General features: G+C 46.2%; 1 protein-coding gene and 1 long non-coding RNA gene across 2 annotated transcripts in view; both read right to left on the reverse strand.

The window, feature by feature from the left end:
• tpm3 (tropomyosin 3) overlaps positions 1-18,585 on the reverse strand; it is a 96,038-nt gene extending 77,453 nt beyond the window's left edge. The window contains exons 1-2 of the mRNA XM_034160548.1: positions 18,363-18,585; positions 8,823-8,948 (exon numbers count right to left, since the gene is read on the reverse strand). Of these exons, the coding sequence (XP_034016439.1) occupies positions 8,823-8,948; positions 18,363-18,476 (240 nt within the window). The 5' untranslated portion in view covers positions 18,477-18,585. The remainder of the gene's footprint in view (positions 1-8,822; positions 8,949-18,362) is intronic.
• LOC117501630 lies at positions 9,919-12,143 on the reverse strand. Its single transcript, XR_004558054.1, has 3 exons — positions 12,132-12,143; positions 11,825-11,832; positions 9,919-9,997 (listed from the first exon to the last, which is right to left on the reverse strand). It is a non-coding gene; the product is annotated as an uncharacterized LOC117501630 (long non-coding RNA).
• Positions 18,586-19,119: the final 534 nt, after the last annotated feature.

A 19,119-nucleotide genomic window follows, 5' to 3' on the forward strand; every position in this document is an offset into this window, starting at 1 on the left:
TGTCCCCCCTGAAACAGACCTGTCCGCCATCTGTCCCCCCCGAACAGACACTGTGACCGCCGTCTGTCCCCCCTGAAACAGAAACTGTGACCGCCGTCTGTCACCCCCAAAACAGACACTGTGACCGCCGTCTGTCCCCTCTGAAACAGAAACTGTGACCACAGTCTGTCCCCCCCGAAACAGACACTGTGACCGCCGTCTGTCCTCCCTGAAACAGACACTGTGACCGCCGTCTGTCCCCTCTGAAACAGACACTGTGACCGCCGCCTGTCCCACCCTGAAACAGAAACTGTGACCGCCGTCTGTCCCCCCTGAAACAGACACTGTGACTGCCGTCTGTCCCCCCCGAAACAGACACTGTGACCGCCGCCTGTCCCCCCCGAAACAGACACTGTGACTGCCGTCTGTCCCCCCCTGAAACAGACACTGTGACCGCCGTCTGTCCCCCCTGAAACAGACACTGTGACCGCCATCTGTCCCCCCCGAAACAGACACTGTGACCGCCATTTGTCCCCCCGAAACAGAAACTGTGACCGCTGTCTGTCCCCCCCGAAACAGACACTGTGACCGTCGTCTGTCCCCCCCGAAACAGACACTGTGACCGCCGTCTGTCCCACGCTGAAACAGACACTGTGACCGCCGTCTGTCCCCTCTGAAACAGACACTGTGACCGCCGCCTGTCCCACCCTGAAACAGAAACTGTGACCGCCGTCTGTCCCCCCCTGAAACAGACACTGTGACTGCCGTCTGTCCCCCCCGAAACAGACACTGTGACCGCCGCCTGTCCCCCCCGAAACAGACACTGTGACTGCCGTCTGTCCCCCCTGAAACAGACACTGTGACCGCCGTCTGTCCCCCCTGAAACAGACACTGTGACCGCCATCTGTCCCCCCCGACACAGACACTGTGACCGCCATTTGTCCCCCCGAAACAGAAACTGTGACCGCCGTCTGTCCCCCCCGAAACAGACACTGTGACCGCCGTCTGTCCCCCCCGAAACAGACACTGTGCCCACCATCTGTCCCCCCAAAACAGAAACTGTGACCGCCATCTGTCACCCCCGAAACAGACACTGTGCCCACCATCTGTCCCCCCGAAAGAGAAACTGTGACCGCCGTCTGTCCCCCCGAAACAGACACTGTGACCGCCGTCTGTCCCCCCCTGAAACAGAAACTGTGACCGCCGTCTGTCACCCCGGAAACAGACACTGTGACCGCCGTCTGTCCCCCCGAAACAGAAACTGTGACCGCCGTCTGTCCCACGCTGAAACAGACACTGTGACCGCCGTCTGTCCCCCCTGAAACAGACACTGTGACCACCGTCTGTCGCCCCCGAAACAGACACTGTGATTGCCATCTGTCCCACCTTGAAATAGACACTGTGACCACCGTCTATCCCCCTCTGAAACAGACACTGTGACCGCCGTCTGTCACCCCCGAAATAGACACTGTGCCCACCATCTGTCCCCCCGAAAGAGAAACTGTGACCGCCGTCTGTCACCCCCGAAACAGACACTGTGCCCACCATCTGTCCCCCCGAAAGAGAAACTGTGACCGCCGTCTGTCCCCCCTGAAACAGAAACTGTGACCGCCGTCTGTCACCCCGGAAACAGACACTGTGCCCGCCGTCTGTCCCCCCTGAAACAGAAACTGTGACCGCCGTCTGTCACCCCGGAAACAGACACTGTGACCGCCGTCTGTCCCCCCCGAAACAGAAACTGTGACCGCCGTCTGTCCCACGCTGAAACAGACACTGTGACTGCCGTCTGTCCCCCCTGAAACAGACACTGTGACCACCGTCTGTCGCCCCCGAAACAGACACTGTGATTGCCATCTGTCCCACCTTGAAATAGACACTGTGACCACCGTCTGTCCCCCTCTGAAACAGACACTGTGACCGCCGTCTGTCCCACCCTGAAACAGACACTGCGACCACCGCCTGTCCCACCCTGAAGCAGACACTGTGACCGCCATCTGTCCCACCCTGAAACACACACTGTGACAACCATCTGTCCTGGCCTGAAAACACACACTGTGACCGCCGTCTGTCCCGGCCTGAAACACACACTGTGACCGCCGTCTGTCCAACCCTGAAACAGACACTGTGACCGCCGCCTGTCCCATCCTGAAACAGACACTGTGACCGCCGTCTGTCCCGGCCTGAAACAGACACTGTGACCGCCGTCTGTCCCACCCTAAAACAGACACTGTGACCGCCGCCTGTCCCACCCTGAAACAGACACTGTAACTGCCATCTGTCCCACCCTGAAACGGACACTGTGACTGCCGTCTGTCCCCCCCCCAAAACAGACACTGTGACTGCCATCTGTCCCCCCCAAAACAGACACTGTGACCGCCGTCTGTCCCACCCTGAAGCAGACACTGTGACCGCCGTCTGTCCCGGCCTGAAAACAGACACTGTGACCGCCGTCTGTCCCACCCTGAAACATACACTGTGACCGCCGCCTGTCCCCCCCAAAACAGACACTGTGACCGCCGTCTGTCCCCCTCTGAAACACACACTGTGACCGCTGTCTGTCCCACCCTGAAACAGACACTGTGACCGCCGCCTGTCCCACCCTGAAACAGACAGTGTGACTGCCGTCTGTCCCGGCCTGAAACAGACACTGTGACCGCCATCTGTCCCACCCTGAAACAGACACTGTGACCGCCGCCTGTCCCACCTTGAAATAGACACTGTAACTGCCATCTGTCCAACCCAGAAACGGACACTGTGACTGCCGTCTGTCCCCCCCAAAACAGACACTGTGACCGCCGTCTGTCCCCCCCTGAAACAGACACTGTGACCGCCGTCTGTCCCACCCTGAAACGGGTACTGTGACCGCCGTCTGTCCCCCCGAAACAGACACTGTGACCGCCATCTGTCCCACCCTGAAAAGGACACTGTGACCGCCATCTGTCCCCCCTGAAACAGACACTGTGACCGCCGTCTGTCCCACCCTGAAACGGACACTGTGACCGCCATCTGTCCCCCCTGAAACAGACACTGTGACCGCCATCTGTCCCCCTGAAACAGACATTATGACTAGTGTGAGTCATATGTTTTTTCTTTGTCCAAACTTCAGTCATATTGGATTTCTTATTCTGATGTTATCTCTCACGTTCTTGTTCGCTGATCGATGTTTGTGGACTTCCTAGAGTCCCACTGTGTCCCTCACTAACTCACAGATGGATGTAATTGCCTTCAGCACAACACAGAATATTATTATCCTAGAAAGTTCCATCATCGTCCTCCATCTGTTACTTTATGGTTGAAAGATATCATGTTTTTTTAACTTGAAAAAAATCAAGTTGAGATTCAGACTGAGAACTGATCAATTTCTAAAACTGTGGTGTGACCGGAGGACTTTTGTGGCTGGGAAGGCAGTGGGATTGAACCCCGGACTGCTTGAACTAAAGACCAGAACTCTAGGTCAGCCAAAGGGGAATTCCCTGTTAGCCAAACTAGTGGGAACATCTTTTCAATTCGGACTTCACCTTGTTACATTCGTGTTTATTTTCTTATTGTTCTCTTATCAGTTCTCATGTAGTTTTGTTTCAGTGCTTGTTTTCTGATGGTTCGTTTTTCAGTTCGTGTTTCCTTTATCATTAGTTGTCATCATCAGTAATTCTCTTCACTGCTCACTTACACCTGTCTGTCTCATCCCGTCATCGTCTGTCCCGTGTCTGCACTCTGTTCCCTATGAGTTCACGCCCAGGTTTCTCCCTCTGATCACTGCACTCTCTTGACCTGCACTTCCTCATCTCTGTTAGCCACACCCCATTTTGTCTGTCATTTCCTTGCCCACATGTCGCTGCCTTTTCTTGCATCTCTTTTCTAGCTTGCTAACGCTTTCGTTTTTATTTTTTTTATTTTTATTTTATTTTAGCACCGTTGTCGTGTGTTCGCTGTTGTCGTGCGTTGCCTGTGCTGCTTCATGGCCTGTTTGGTGCCTTGATTGGGGCACTCCTTCTGCTGAATCACCTCTAAATTATTTACACATTATTCACTTTGTGTGTTTTTAGGAATCCGCTAGCTTAGAGCAGCTACTAGCTCTTAGCCGGTTTAGCATGGCGGCTTCTCCTGTCTCTCCCACACTTTTCTGCTCTGGGTGTGAAATGTTTAGTTATTCCTCGGCCTCCTTTAGCAGTAATGGCACTTGTAATAAGTGTAGCTTATTCGTAGCTTTGGAGGCCAGGCTGGGCGAATTGGAGACTCGGCTCCGCACCGTGGAAAATTCTACAGCTAGCCAGGCCCCTGTAGTCGGTGCAGACCAAGGTAGCTTAGCCGCCGTTAGTTTCCCTCTGGCAGATCCCGAGCAGCCGGGAAAGCAGGCTGACTGGGTGACTGTGAGGAGGAAGCATAGCCCTAAACAGAAGCCCCGTGTACACCGCCAACCCGTTCACATTTCTAACCGTTTTTCCCCACTCGACGACACACCTGCCGAGGATCAAACTCTGGTTACTGGCGACTCTGTTTTGAGAAATGTGAAGTTAGCGACACCAGCAACCATAGTCAATTGTCTTCCGGGGCCAGAGCAGGCGACATTGAAGGAAATTTGAAACTGCTGGCTAAGGCTAAGCGTAAATTTGGTAAGATTGTAATTCACGTCGGCAGTAATGACACCCGGTTACGCCAAAAGGAGATCACTAAAATTAACATTGAATCGGTGTGTAACTTTGCAAAAACAATGTCGGACTCTGTAGTTTTCTCTGGGCCCCTCCCCAATCGGACCGGGAGTGACATGTTTAGCGACATGTTCTCCTTGAATTGCTGGCTGTCTGAGTGGTGTCCAAAAAATGAGGTGGGCTTCATAGATAATTGGCAAAGCTTCTGGGGAAAACCTGGTCTTGTTAGGAGAGACGGCATCCATCCCACTTTGGATGGAGCAGCTCTCATTTCTAGAAATCTGGCCAATTTTCTTAAATCCTCCAAACCGTGACTATCCAGGGTTGGGACCAGGAAGCAGAGATGTAGTCTTACACACCTCTCTGCAGCTTCTCTCCCCCTGTCATCCCCTCATTACCCCATCCCCGTAGAGACGGTGCCTGCTCCCAGACCACCAATAACCAGCAAAAATATATTTAAGCATAAAAATTCAAAAAGAAAAAATAATATAGCACCTTCAACTGCACCACAGACTAAAACAGTTAAATGTGGTCTATTAAACATTAGGTCTCTCTCTTCTAAGTCCCTGTTATCAATTATATAATAATTGATCAACATATTGATTTATTCTGCCTTACAGAAACCTGGTTACAGCAGGATGAATATGTTAGTTTAAATGAGTCAACACCCCCGAGTCACACTAACTGCCAGAATGCTCGTAGCACGGGCCGGGGCGGAGGATTAGCAGCAATCTTCCATTCCAGCTTATTAATTAATCAAAAACCCAGACAGAGCTTTAATTCATTTGAAAGCTTGACTCTTAGTCTTGTCCATCCAAATTGGAAGTCCCAAAAACCAGTTTTATTTGTTGTTATCTATCGTCCACCTGGTCGTTACTGTGAGTTTCTCTGTGAATTTTCAGACCTTTTGTCTGACTTAGTGCTTAGCTCAGATAAGATAATTATAGTGGGCGATTTTAAAATACACATAGATGCTGAGAATGACAGCCTCAACACTGCATTTAATCTATTATTAGACTCTATTGGCTTTGCTCAAAAAGTAAATGAGTCCACTAACCACTTTAATCATATCTTAGATCTTGTTCTGACTTATGGTATGGAAATTGAAGACTTAACAGTATTCCCTGAAAACTCCCTTCTGTCTGATCATTTCTTAATAACATTTACATTTACTCTGATGGACTACCCAGCAGTGGGGGAATAAGTTTCGTTACACTAGAAGTCTTTCAGAAAGCGCTGTAACTAGGTTTAAGGATATGATTCCTTCTTTATGTTCTCTAATGCCATATACCAACACAGGGCAGAGTAGCTACCTAAACTCTGTAAGTGAGATAGAGTATCTCGTCAATAGTTTTACATCCTCATTGAAGACAACTTTGGATGCTGTAGCTCCTCTGAAAAAGAGAGCTTTAAATCAGAAGTGCCTGACTCTGTGGTATAACTCACAAACTCGCAGCTTAAAGCAGATAACCCGTAAGTTGGAGAGGAAATGGCGTCTCACTAATTTAGAAGATCTTCACTTAGCCTGGAAAAAGAGTCTGTTGCTCTATAAAAAAGCCCTCCATAAAGCTAGGACATCTTACTACTCATCACTAATTGAAGAAAATAAGAACAACCCCAGGTTTCTTTTCAGCACTGTAGCCAGGCTGACAAAGAGTCAGAGCTCTATTGAGCCGAGTATTCCTTTAACTTTAACTAGTAATGACTTCATGACTTTCTTTGCTAATAAAATTTTAACTATTAGAGAAAAAATTATTCATAACCATCCCAAAGACGTATCGTTATCTTTGGCTGCTTTCAGTGATGCCGGTATTTGGTTAGACTCTTTCTCTCCGATTGTTCTGTCTGAGTTATTTTCATTAGTTACTTCATCCAAACCATCAACATGTCTATTAGACCCCATTCCTACCAGGCTGCTCAAGGAAGCCCTACCATTATTTAATGCTTCGATCTTAAATATGATCAATCTATCTTTATTAGTTGGCTATGTACCACAGGCTTTTAAGGTGGCAGTAATTAAACCATTACTTAAAAAGCCATCACTTGACCCAGCTATCTTAGCTAATTATAGGCTAATCTCCAACCTTCCTTTTCTCTCAAAAATTCTTGAAAGGGTAGTTGTAAAACAGCTAACTGATCATCTTCAGAGGAATGGTCTATTTGAAGAGTTTCAGTCAGGTTTTAGAATTCATCATAGTACAGAAACAGCATTAGTGAAGGTTACAAATGATCTTCTTATGGCCTCAGACAGTGGACTCATCTCGGTGCTTGTTCTGTTAGACCTCAGTGCTGCTTTTGATACTGTTGACCATAAAATTTTATTAAAGAGATTAGAGCATGCCATAGGTATTAAAGGCACTGCGCTGCGGTGGTTTGAATCATAATTATCTAATAGATTACAATATGTTCATGTAAATGGGGAATCTTCTTCACAGACTAAGGTTAATTATGGAGTTCCACAAGGTTCTGTGCTAGGACCAATTTTATTCACATTATACATGCTTCCCTTAGGCAGTATTATTAGACGACATTTTCATTGTTACGCAGATGATACCCAGCTTTATCTATCCATGAAGCCAGAGGATACACACCAATTAGCTAAACTGCAGGATTGTCTTACAGACATAAAGACATGGATGACCTCTAATTTCCTGCTTTTAAACTCAGATAAAACTGAAGTTATTGTACTTGGCCCCACAAATCTTAGAAACATGGTGTCTAACCAGATCCTTACTCTGGATGGCATTACCCTGACCTCTAGTAATACTGTGAGAAATCTTGGAGTCATTTTTGATCAGGATATGTCATTCAAAGCGCATATTAATCAAATATGTAGGACTGCTTTTTTGCATTTACGCAATATCTCTAAAATTAGAAAGGTCTTGTCTCAGAGTGATGCTGAAAAACTAATTCATGCATTTATTTCCTCTAGGCTGGACTATTGTAATTCATTATTATCAGGTTGTCCTAAAAGTTCCCTAAAAAGCCTTCAGTTAATTCAAAATGCTGCAGCTAGAGTACTGACGGGGACTAGAAGGAGAGAGCATATCTCACCCATATTGGTCTCTCTTCATTGGCTTCCTGTTAATTCTAGAATAGAATTTAAAATTCTTCTTCTTACTTATAAGGTTTTGAATAATCAGGTCCCATCTTATCTTCCTCATAGTACCATATCACCCCAATAGAGCGCTTTGCTCTCAGACTGCAGGCTTACTTGTAGTTCCTAGGGTTTGTAAGAGTAGAATGGGAAGCAGAGCCTTCAGCTTTCAGGCTCCTCTCCTGTGGAACCAGCTCCCAATTCAGATCAGGGAGACAGACACCCTCTCTACTTTTAAGATTAGGCTTAAAACTTTCCTTTTTGCTAAAGCTTATAGTTAGGGCTGGATCAGGTGACCCTGAACCATCCCTTAGTTATGCTCCTATAGACTTAGACTGCTGGGGGGTTCCCATGATGCACTGAGTGTTTCTTTCTCTTTTTGCTCTGTATGCACCACTCTGCATTTAATCATTAGTGATTGATCTCTGCTCTCTTCCACAGCATGTCTTTTTCCTGGTTCTCTCCCTCAGCCCCAACCAGTCCCAGCAGAAGACTGCCCCTCCCTGAGCCTGGGTCTGCTGGAGGTTTCTTCCTGTTATAAGGGAGTTTTTCCTTCCCACTGTCGCCAAGTGCTTGCTCACAGGGGGTCGTTGTAACCGTTGGGGTTTTTCTGTAATTATTGTATGGCTTTGCCTTACAATATAAAGCGCCTTGGGGCAACTGTTTGTTGTGATTTGGCGCTATATAAATAAAATTGATTGATTGATTGACTGATCCAGCCTCAGTCAGTCTGCATGTTGCGTCCAGCCTCAGTCAGGCTGTATGTTGCGTCCAGCCTCACTCAGTCTGCATGTTGCGTCCAGCCTCAGTCAGTCTGCATGTTGCGTCCGGTCTCAGTCAGTCTGCATGTTGCGTCCGGCCTCAGTCAGTCTGCATGTTGCATCCAGCCTCAGTCAGTCTGCATGTTGCGTCCGGTCTCAGTCAGTGTGCATGTTGCGTCCAGCCTCAGTCAGTCTGCATGTTGCGTCCGGTCTCAGTCAGTGTGCATGTTGCGTCCAGCCTCAGTCAGTCTGCATGTTGGGTCCAGCCTCAGTCAGTCCCTTGCTACTTGCCAGCCCGACACTCACTAAGAATAAGAATATTTCTAAAAGACTCACGTCAGCAGCCTTCTTATCAGCCACCTCCAGCTTCTCCTGAGCATCCTTCAGGGCCTCGGAGTACTTATCCAGCTCATCCTCTGTCCCTTTCAGCTTCTTCTGCATTTGTAGAAGTTCATCTTCATGCTGATGGTGAAAGAGGTAAAACACAAGGTCACACATTTCAAACTAAAGTGGAAGATACAAGAAAACAGTAAAAGGTGTAAATATAATGGTAGCTGGACTGCATTTATATCACACTTTTCCATCTGAAATCAGAAGCTCAAAGTGCTTTACAACAATGCCTCACACACACACACACACACACACACACACACACACACACACACACACACACACACACACACACACACACACACACACACACACACACACACACACACACCAATGTCAGGGTGCTGCCATGCAAGGTGCCCACTACACACCGGGAGCACCTGGGGGATTAAGGACCTTGCCCAAGGGCCCTTTGTAATTTTCTGATCTGGTGGGGCTTGAACCAAAGATCCTCTGGTCTCAGGCCCACTGCTTAACCACCTCCCCAGTATATATAACTCCACCTATTCTTGGCAGAATCTGTGGAGTTCATTTAAAGTTTTTTAGTTTCCTGGCTTTTAAACATAGTCCACAAATATTGTTGGCAAGAAGAGTGTTCAACTATCACTTCAATTCAATACAACTTATTTTATTTATACAGCACCACATCACAACAAAGCCGCCTCCAGGTGCTTCACTCGAGGAAGGTCTGACCTTAGTCAGGCGACAGTGGTAAGAAAAAAATCCCTCCGATGTCCAGGCAGAATTATGCCAGAAGCTTGTTGACAGCTACCAAGAGCATGTGATGAAGGTGCAGCTTGCTCAGCGACATTTAACCAAATATTAGTGGGGGTGTATGTACGAGGGGTGATTGAGAAGTTTTGAACCTGCCCCAGAAAAGCAGGGTGTGGTTCTGCATCTTTTGCATTCTGAGAAAACACCATTTCTCAAATGTGTGAAATTTTGACCCACTGAATGCAATGTTGAGAAATGCTGGTTTCTCAGAACCCCACCTGGTTTTTCTGGGGCAGGATCAAAACATCTCAGTCACCCCCCGTACATATATTTGAGCCTGCATGTATAATTTTGAGCCTGTGTGGATAAGAGAAGATCCCAAAAAATTACAATTTGTGCACCCACTTCTTGTTTTTGTAAAGCTGTTAATCATGTAGGTTGTACAGTCATTCAGTTCAAAGACCTCATTAAAAGCCCAAAATGACCTCGACATTCATGCTCACGATGAGTGTATGTAAACTTCCAACCACACCCTGCGTCCTACTGTGCCTTCATATTCATCATTGTTGTGGCAGTCTCCTGGTGATGAAGATGGCCTCTTGGCTGTATCCTGGATGGGACGATGGGCACAAACACGACTGAAAGGTCCCGTCGTGATGTGCACTGTTTCTGACAGGAGATGAACATGGTTGCTGGGTGACACTTCTGCCAGTCAGGATCTTGCTCTCTCTCCTCTGCTCTTCTCCTCTCTGTTGTGTTGTTCATCTGCATTTCTTCAAAGACTTCCACACCCATATAGATCTTTGCTTGCCAGCTGGTTCAGTCCCTCCTTTGTTCTTCTCAGGTCTAACAGTCTGTGGAGCAGCTGCTGTGTTTCAGGAGGTCCTTGCAGCATTTCTTCTGCCCTCCTCTGGACTCTTTTCCTTCACTTGGTTGGGAGTAGAAGATCCACTTGGGAAGTTTGCTGTCAGCCATCCTGATGATATGACTTACCTGCCAAAGCTGGTTCTTGATGGTGACAGATGCTGATATTGGTACGTAGTCTTCCCACCTGATTACATGTCATCAGGTAAATAAAGTAGAGTTAGACTGCATGTTAGATGATGCACTATAGATCTTCAGTGTAGGGAACAGAGTGTCCCCCCACAAAACACTCAACCCCAAACTGCTCTGCCCTGATGCCAGTCTGTGCCCCCTCCATACCCAGGTATGTGCAGTGACATTATCACGAAATGCAGGTGCGCTATCTTAGCAAAAACACAATAATTAGCTACTCCTTTAGTGGTTAGTACAGCACAATAAAATGAGGTGTGGTGCACTTGGAATTTTATGAGACTTGGATTCTAACCAGTAACCAAGTGGATGTCTTTGGTATCAGCTCTCTTTGGATGACCCTTGGGTACTGCTGGAATGAGTTTCTGTACTGAGGGAGATGAAGAGGATCACGTGCACTGTGACAGAGCTTCAGCTTTGACATTTTGACCATGTGGTGTGTGTTCATCATCCAGCATATACATGGCTGAGTGTTGTGGACCCCAGCACCTGCAGAACACGCCCACACTTTACCTGGCTGCAGTCGATGGATGATTACTTTGGAAAGTGGGATGGGCCAGTTGTGTGCCTGGTTGGTTGCTGTTGAAGATCCGAGGTGATTCTGTGGTGTAGTGTATTCAGTAACGTGGGGAACCCGCGCATGCTCCCCCACCTGACCAAGTGGCAGCCTGACACTAGGACTAAGGCAGATGCAGAAGTGCAGTACCTTGACTGGCCACTCGAGGTTGGCTCCAAAACAGAGCACTTTCCCACAGAAGTCTGCGTTAAAACCTCCAACATTAGAGCAGAAATAAACATACATATATACAGTCGCTGCACCTGACCTGTCTCTTGTTGTTGTTCTGCCCAGTGGCCCGTTTGGCCACAGTTTTTGGTTTTTTCATATCTTTGTGTTTTCAGTTGTTGGTGAATTCTTTAAGTGTTATTATATTCTGTATTTATTCAGTTGTTTCATTCTTTATGTGTATGTGTTCATTTAGTCATGTGTTTATCTGGTCTATGTCCTGGTGGGTTGGGTCCCTTTTCTTCCACCACTGCACCCACACCTGTCGGTGGTGTTGTCTTTCAGTTGTACTCCTTCACGTTTAAGTTTTTTTCCCATTGCTTTTTGCTGTTAATTATTATTCTTTGAGTGTTGTTCACTTCCTTATATCATTATGTTAGTTCTCTCACTCTTGCACTTCATTAACTCCTGAGTTGTGGTTTTATCATTTCTCCTCCTCTTCAGTTATGGTTGATTATAGTTTATTTTCTTTCTCTCCTGTTGTTCTTTTATTGTAATGGTTATTATCTGCTCTGTTCAGTTCATTGTTTCACCCATGTGAGTCTGCATCCCGTCTCCTTGTTTGTCACTCACCTGTTGTCGGTTGCAGCCGGGTTACTGCAGCACTTCCTTGTCTGTTAGTCAGCGCTGGTGTTGCAGACTGAATGGTTCCCCGTAAAAATTGGTCCACCTGCCGTCACTGCGCATGTGTCCTTTAGGACCACAGTCATTACTGACGCTCTGAAATGACGTAGGCACTGCAGCCTACTTTGTAGGTGTTGGTGTGTACTTGTGCAGGAACACAGATTGGCGGTTGTTGTTTGCCTTGTGGCTTGTCCCGTTTGTACAGGGTTGCCACAGTGGATCCAGCACAGATCCACAGTGGGATGTGACAAGTTTTATACCAGATACCCTTCCTGATACAACTCAGGTCTGTGTGTTTCTCCTGGGAAAACTGAGACACCCCCCCAAACCACCACATCCACCAACCCAATTTACTGGTTATCTAATCAGTTTTCTTTTTATGTCACTAAGCACATTAGGAAAAAAACAAAAATGAAAATGACTATCTGATAATTTCTAATTTCAAAGAAAGATTGAGATCTGAATGATGACCAAAGCCTTTTCCACATTTTTTAAACAATTTAAGTAAAAAACAACAAAAAAACAAACACTTCTGGGGTATCATGATTGTTCCTTATGCTGCGCACTGTGCTCACAGCATAATCTGATGCGTCTGTGGTGATGGCTATGGGGGCGTCCGGCGATGGATGAGCCAGCATTGTTGTGGAAGCTAAGGTGACCTTGGTGTCTGAGAATGCTGTGTCTCTCTGCTCTAACCAATCCACCATATGCTTGAGCACTTTCCTCTTTAGGGCCTTGTACAGGGGACGCATGACTGCAGCAGCTTTGGGAATGAAGCAGTGCTAAAAGATTACCATTTTCAAGAACTCCTGCAGGGCTGGCACTTTCGTTGGTTGTGGGAGAGTCAGAACTGCTTCCACCCTAAATGGGAGTAGCACAGCCTCATCTTTTGTGACTTTGTGTCCCAGAACGTCGATGGTGGTCAACCCAAACTGGTACTTTAGTGGGATTGATGATTAGTCTGTGCATGCTGAGGCATTCAAAGAGTTTCCACAAGTGGGACAATTGTTCCATTTGGGAGGAGCTGACCATGAGGATGTCGTCTAGGTAGACGAAGAGGAAAGGCAGGTCCCGTAGCACTGAGTCCATGAGGTGCTGGAAAGACTGGGCTGAACGTCATTCTCAGGAACTCAAACAGTCCAAAAGGGGTGATCACTACTGTTTTGGGGACTTCCCATGGGTGGACAGTTTAAGAATATGATTCCTTCTTTATGTTCTCCAATGCCGTATACCAACACAGGGCAGAGCTCTATTGAGCCAAGTATTCCTTTAACTTTAACTAGTAATGACTTCATGACTTTCTTTGCTAATAAAATTTTAACTATTAGAGAAAAAATTACTCATAACCATCCCAAAGATGTATCGTTATCTTTGGCTGCTTTCAGTTATGCTGGTATTTGGTTAGACTCTTTCTCTCAGATTGTTCTGTCTGAGTTATTTTCATTAGTTACTTCATCCAAACCATCAACATGTCTATTAGACCCCATTCCTACCAGGCTGCTCAAGGAAGCCCTACCATTAATTAATGCTTCGATCTTAAATATGATCAATCTGTGTTTATTAGTTGACTATGTACCACAGGCTTTTAAGGTGGCAGTAATTAAACCATTACTTAAAAAGCCATCACTTGACCCAGCTATCTTAGCTAATTATAGGCCAATCTCCAACCTTCCTTTTCTCTCAACAATTCTTGAAAGGGTAGTTGTAAAACAGCTAACTGATCATCTGCAGAGGAATGGTCTATTTGAAGAGTTTCAGTCAGGTTTTAGAATTCATCATAGTACAGAAACAGCATTAGTGAAGGTTACAAATGATCTTCTTATGGCCTCAGACAGTGGACTCTTCTCTGTGCTTGTTCTGTTAGACCTCAGTGCTGCTTTTGATACTGTTGACCATAAAATTTTATTACAGAGATTAGAGCATGCCATAGGTATTAAAGGCACTGCGCTGCGGTGGTTTGAATCATATTTGTCTAATAGATTACAATTTGTTCATGTAAATGGGGAATCTTCTTCAGAGACTAAAGTTAATTATGGAGTTCCACAAGGTTCTGTGCTAGGACCAATTTTATTCACTTTATACATGCTTCCCTTAGGCAGTATTATTAGACAGCATTGCTTAAATTTTCATTGTTACGCAGATGATACTCAGCTTTATCTATCCATGAAGCCAGAGGACACACACCAATTAGCTAAACTGCAGGATTGTCTTACAGACATAAAGAGATGGATGACCTCTAATTTCCTGCTTTTAAACTCAGATAAAACTGAAGTTATTGTACTTGGTCCCACAAATCTTAGAAACATGGTGTCTAACCAGATCCTTACTCTGGATGGCATTACCCTGACCTCTAGTAATACTGTGAGAAATCTTGGAGTCATTTTTGATCAGGATACGTCATTCAAAGTGCATATTAAATAAATCTGTAGGACTGCTTTTTTGCATTTACGCAATATCTCTAAAATTAGAAAGGTCTTGTCTCAGAGTGACGCTGAAAAACTAATTCATGCATTTATTTCCTCTAGGCTGGACTATTGTAATTCATTATTATCAGGTTGTCCTAAAAGTTCCCTGAAAAGCCTTCAGTTAATTCAAAATGCTGCAGCTAGAGTACTAACGGGGACTAGAAGGAGAGAGCATATCTCACCCATATTGGCCTCTCTTCATTGGCTTCCTGTTAATTCCAGAACAGAATTTAAAATTCTTCTTCTTACTTATAAGGTTTTGAATAATCAGGTCCCATCTTATCTTAGGGACCTTGTAGTACCATATCACCCCAATAGAGCGCTTCGCTCTCAGACTGCAGGCTTACTTGTAGTTCCTAGGGTTTGTAAGAGTAGAATGGGAGGCAGAGCCTTCAGCTTTCAGGCTCCTCTCCTGTGGAACCAGCTCCCAATTCGGATCAGGGAGACAGACACCCTCTCTACTTTTAAGATTAGGCTTAAAACTTTCCTTTTTGCTAAAGCTTATAGTTAGGGCTGGATCAGGTGACCCTGAACCATCCCTTAGTTATGCTGATATAGACTTAGACTGCTGGGGGGTTCCCATGATGCACTGAGTGTTTCTTTCTCTTTTTGCTCTGTATGCACCACTCTGCATTTAATCATTAGTGATTGATCTCTGCTCCCCTCCACAGCATGTCTTTTTCCTGGTTCTCTCCCTCAGCCCCAACCAGTCCCAGCAGAAGACTGCCCCTCCCTGAGCCTGGTTCTGCTGGAGGTTTCTTCCTGTTAAAAGGGAGTTTTTCCTTCCCACTGTCGCCAAGTGCTTGCTCACAGGGGGTCGTTTTGACCGTTGGGGTTTTTCTGTAATTATTGTATGGCTTTGCCTTACAATATGAAGCGCCTTGGGGCAACTCTTTGTTGTGATTTGGCGCTATATAAATGAAACTGATTTGATTTGATTTGATTTGATTTGACAGGGACTTGGTGGTATCCATGGGCAAGGTCTGCTTTCGAGAAAATGACCATGCCTGCCAGGTGTGCTGAAAAGTCCTGGATATGGGGTACTGGGTAGCAGTCTGGTGTTGTGGCATCATTAAGTCAGCGGTACTCTCTACAAGGGCACCATTTGCCGCTGTGCTTGGGCAACATGGGAAGGGGGTGATGCCAACAGGCTGTTGGAGCAGTGGATAATGTTGAGGCATTCCATGCCATCGAACTCTGCCTTGGCAATGCTGAGCTTGGCTGGGTTGAGACTACTTGCCCGGGCGTACACAATGTGGTGCTCCACTCTGTGCTTGGCAGCGGAGGCTGAAAAGGTCAGTTAGCGTGAGTCTGGGTAATTCCCAGACTAGGAAGTGAACTGTCAGCCTGTGACAGCTAAAAATGGTGGTTCAATCCAATGCCAGTCTTGACATCCACCAGCAGTCCCTATGAGCACAGAAAGTCTGTGCCCAGGAGGGAGACGGCAACCTCCAGTCCACAAGCAAGCAGGATGCTCCTTGGCATGCCTGTGTCACACAGTAACTGCCACCCAGAGATGGTATTTTGGGTGAACAGCAGACTGTCTGTGCAGCTGACACTCATGGCCACTACTGAGCGCCAGCCCCGATGGTTCCCTTGTGCTTGAAGGTGCAGGATGAGCGGCAGCACCTGGCTTTGGCTCCGAATGTAGCGTGATAGAAGCAGAGACCGGTTTCAGAACACTGCCGGGACAAGATAGGTGCCATTGCCATGAGTGCTGCCTCCGCTGGTGGCGTCACCGGTTTGTGGAAGGTGCAGGCTGGGGCGGCCGCGGTCATCTGTGCAAGGGTGAGTACTACAGCAGCCATGCTGTGGTCTTGGCTGGCCGGAAAAAAATTTATCCGCCTCCTTTGCCAGCGTGCAACAATTGGTGATAGTGGTGTTGGCCAGAGATGCCATCAGCTGGGGATGGAGTTACTGCAGGAAGATGTGGGTGAAGAGAAAATCCTGCTTGTGTTCCCCCAGTAGTTGTAACATTCTGTCCATCAGCTTGGAGGGCTTGCTGTCCCCTAATTAGTGCAGGGAAGAAGCACACGGGCTCTCTCTACATTGGAAAATTGAAAAGTCTTTAAGAGCTGAGCCCTGAGGGTTGCATATTTATCTGTTGCCGGGGGATTTTGCAGGAGAGTGACCAGTCTTGTTGCCGTGGAACTGCTCAGGGCCGACATGACATAATAATACTTTGTGTCGTCTGCGGTGATCTCCCACAGTGCAAACCCTCTGCACCTCTGTTTGGGTGAACCAGGCTGCAATGGACGGCTCTCAAAACTTGAGGAGCTTCAACGACACCGCATTTGCTGTCATGACTGCATTGGAATATCCTTCAAAAATGTTGAAAAGACAGGCATCGGGGTCACCAGTGTAGAAATGGAGGTAGGTTAAAGAAAGAGTGACAATTTCTACATTTCAACAACGCATCTCCGTGTCACTTTATTTATTGAAAACATTCACACACACACAGACTTTATAAGCAGGCTCGGCCGGGCTCCTTACTCCACAGGGGTCCTGACCGTAAAACATCAACGCGCCGGGCCGGTTGGTTGTACACACAGCAGGGGCAGACCTCTGTCTGTGCCTGTCACAATGCTGCGAATACTCAGAATCCAAATACACATTGTTGAGCCAGCTTTGAGAACATACATCATACATCGCCCTGCAAGGGTCCTGCTGGGAAATCAGCGATGTGCCCATCTTGGCTTGTTAACATGTATAAAGCAAGGGACACAGTGTAACTGCCAGTAGTGGAACATTTATGTGCAATGGTTAACATATAGAACTGGACATGCATTGCAACCACAGGTGAAGATCTGACTTGGTGACTTGTGTCTGAACAGTACCTTGCGTGGGGCGTGTGTGCCACATCATAACCTTTAGCAGTATCATCAAACTTCACTTTGTGTGGAAATAATTTAGCACGTTGACCCATTTGCTGGAAGTGCACTAGCAGTCAAAAAATTTAGACACACTTGTGTCCAAACATTTGACTGCTAGTGCACTTTGACAAAAGGTTTGACTTCATTTGCACCAAGGATACAAAGAAATGCATCCATCTTTCAGTCATGGCTGAAAGTGCCAAAACAACAACAACAACAACAACAAAACCCCCAACAAAACCGTCAAACTGAAGCAGAAAGAAAGTGATTAACACAGCTAGTAAACACAAGTGACCACAGATCCTGTGAGGAAGGACTTGAGACAAATTTCACAGGAAAGAAATGAGTTAGTTAAGAAAAACTCTGGTGATAACAAAGAAGAAACCTCAAGCAGATCAGACTCAGAAAAACAGAAGAAACAGGAAAAAAAAACAGAAACAGTCAGTCACTGAGATAAAAGGCACGCAGTCGGTGCAACAGGCAGGGTGTTCTGACGTCAGTCCGGCACCCTGCGGTTCAGGGTCCACATCCATTCAAGGTCTTGTCAGTTCCACTTTAGTACTTAAGTGGTTTTCATCAAATGCTGTGTGAACGCTGACCCTTGTGTATGTCATATGTAAGATCTCATGAAGCAAAATGACTAATTTTGCCTACCAAAATTAATACAAGCAATAAGATTAGTTATAACCACAGAAATAAAGGAATTTTCATAATTACACGATTTCAACACAAAGTACAGATTGTTAATTTGGTGAAAAACCACACGTTTAACTCTTTATAGGTGAGCTCACATGACCTCCACCCTTATCTTTCAGATTTAAAGAGGCTTTAACCCATAGCCCTAGTGTTCCTCTGACCACAAACTCAGACTGAAACACATTTGACCACAAAAGCATTGAGTGGTTGCTGTGACATTTAGAAGGCTCTATCAGATTGCTCACTGGCTAAAGTCCTAATTCATATCATGCCTGACCTGCTTGCTCCTCTCCTCTGCTGCTTTCTTGTCTGCTTCAGCCTGTTCTGCCTGGTCCAGGGCATTCTCCTTGTCCAGCTTCAACATCAGCATCTTCTTTTTGATGGCTTCCATTTTGGTGGTGAGCAAACGGCCACAAAGAGCAGAGAGTGGGTAAAAAAGGTGCAGCACCAAAGAGCTTGGAAACTGGTGGAGACACCAGACCCTGCACGGGATCGTATTTATATGAAAGGACACTCCTACTTCCCTACAAGGTGCTTGATGCCTCACCAGCCTGGATCCTGCACAGAGGGGTTGGGCATCATGCAGCCTCAACACAGAACTAAAAAAAAAAAATCCTCCTCAGTTTCCGTGCACTCCAAAGGATTTCTGCTAGTTCAATTCTGATGTTTGTTCAAAGATGAAAACCCGAGAATTAAGAAAAGACAAAAAAAAAAAAAAAAAAAAGATTGCATGTGAAGTAAGTGTAGTACTGCAGAAGGATGTACTAATATGCTTCATATTCTGCATGAAGTCATGCATACAGCTGTACACAAATGTTACTGAATCCTAACTGAAAAACAGTATCTGAAGTGGAACTACAAGTATTACCTCAGCAATAGTAAAAATAATGTGTATATTGACTTTTAGTGTGAGCCAGAGTTGAGGTCAAACAGCACAATAGAAAGTGATGCAGGCACAAATGCTGCACTGCAACCTGACTCCATCACCTGGCCTGCAGTGCCTATAAGGGGATTTCTCCAGGGGCTGGTTGGGG

Source organism: Thalassophryne amazonica, chromosome 20 (genome assembly GCF_902500255.1).
Source record: "Thalassophryne amazonica chromosome 20, fThaAma1.1, whole genome shotgun sequence".
Classification (NCBI taxonomy): domain Eukaryota; kingdom Metazoa; phylum Chordata; class Actinopteri; order Batrachoidiformes; family Batrachoididae; genus Thalassophryne; species Thalassophryne amazonica.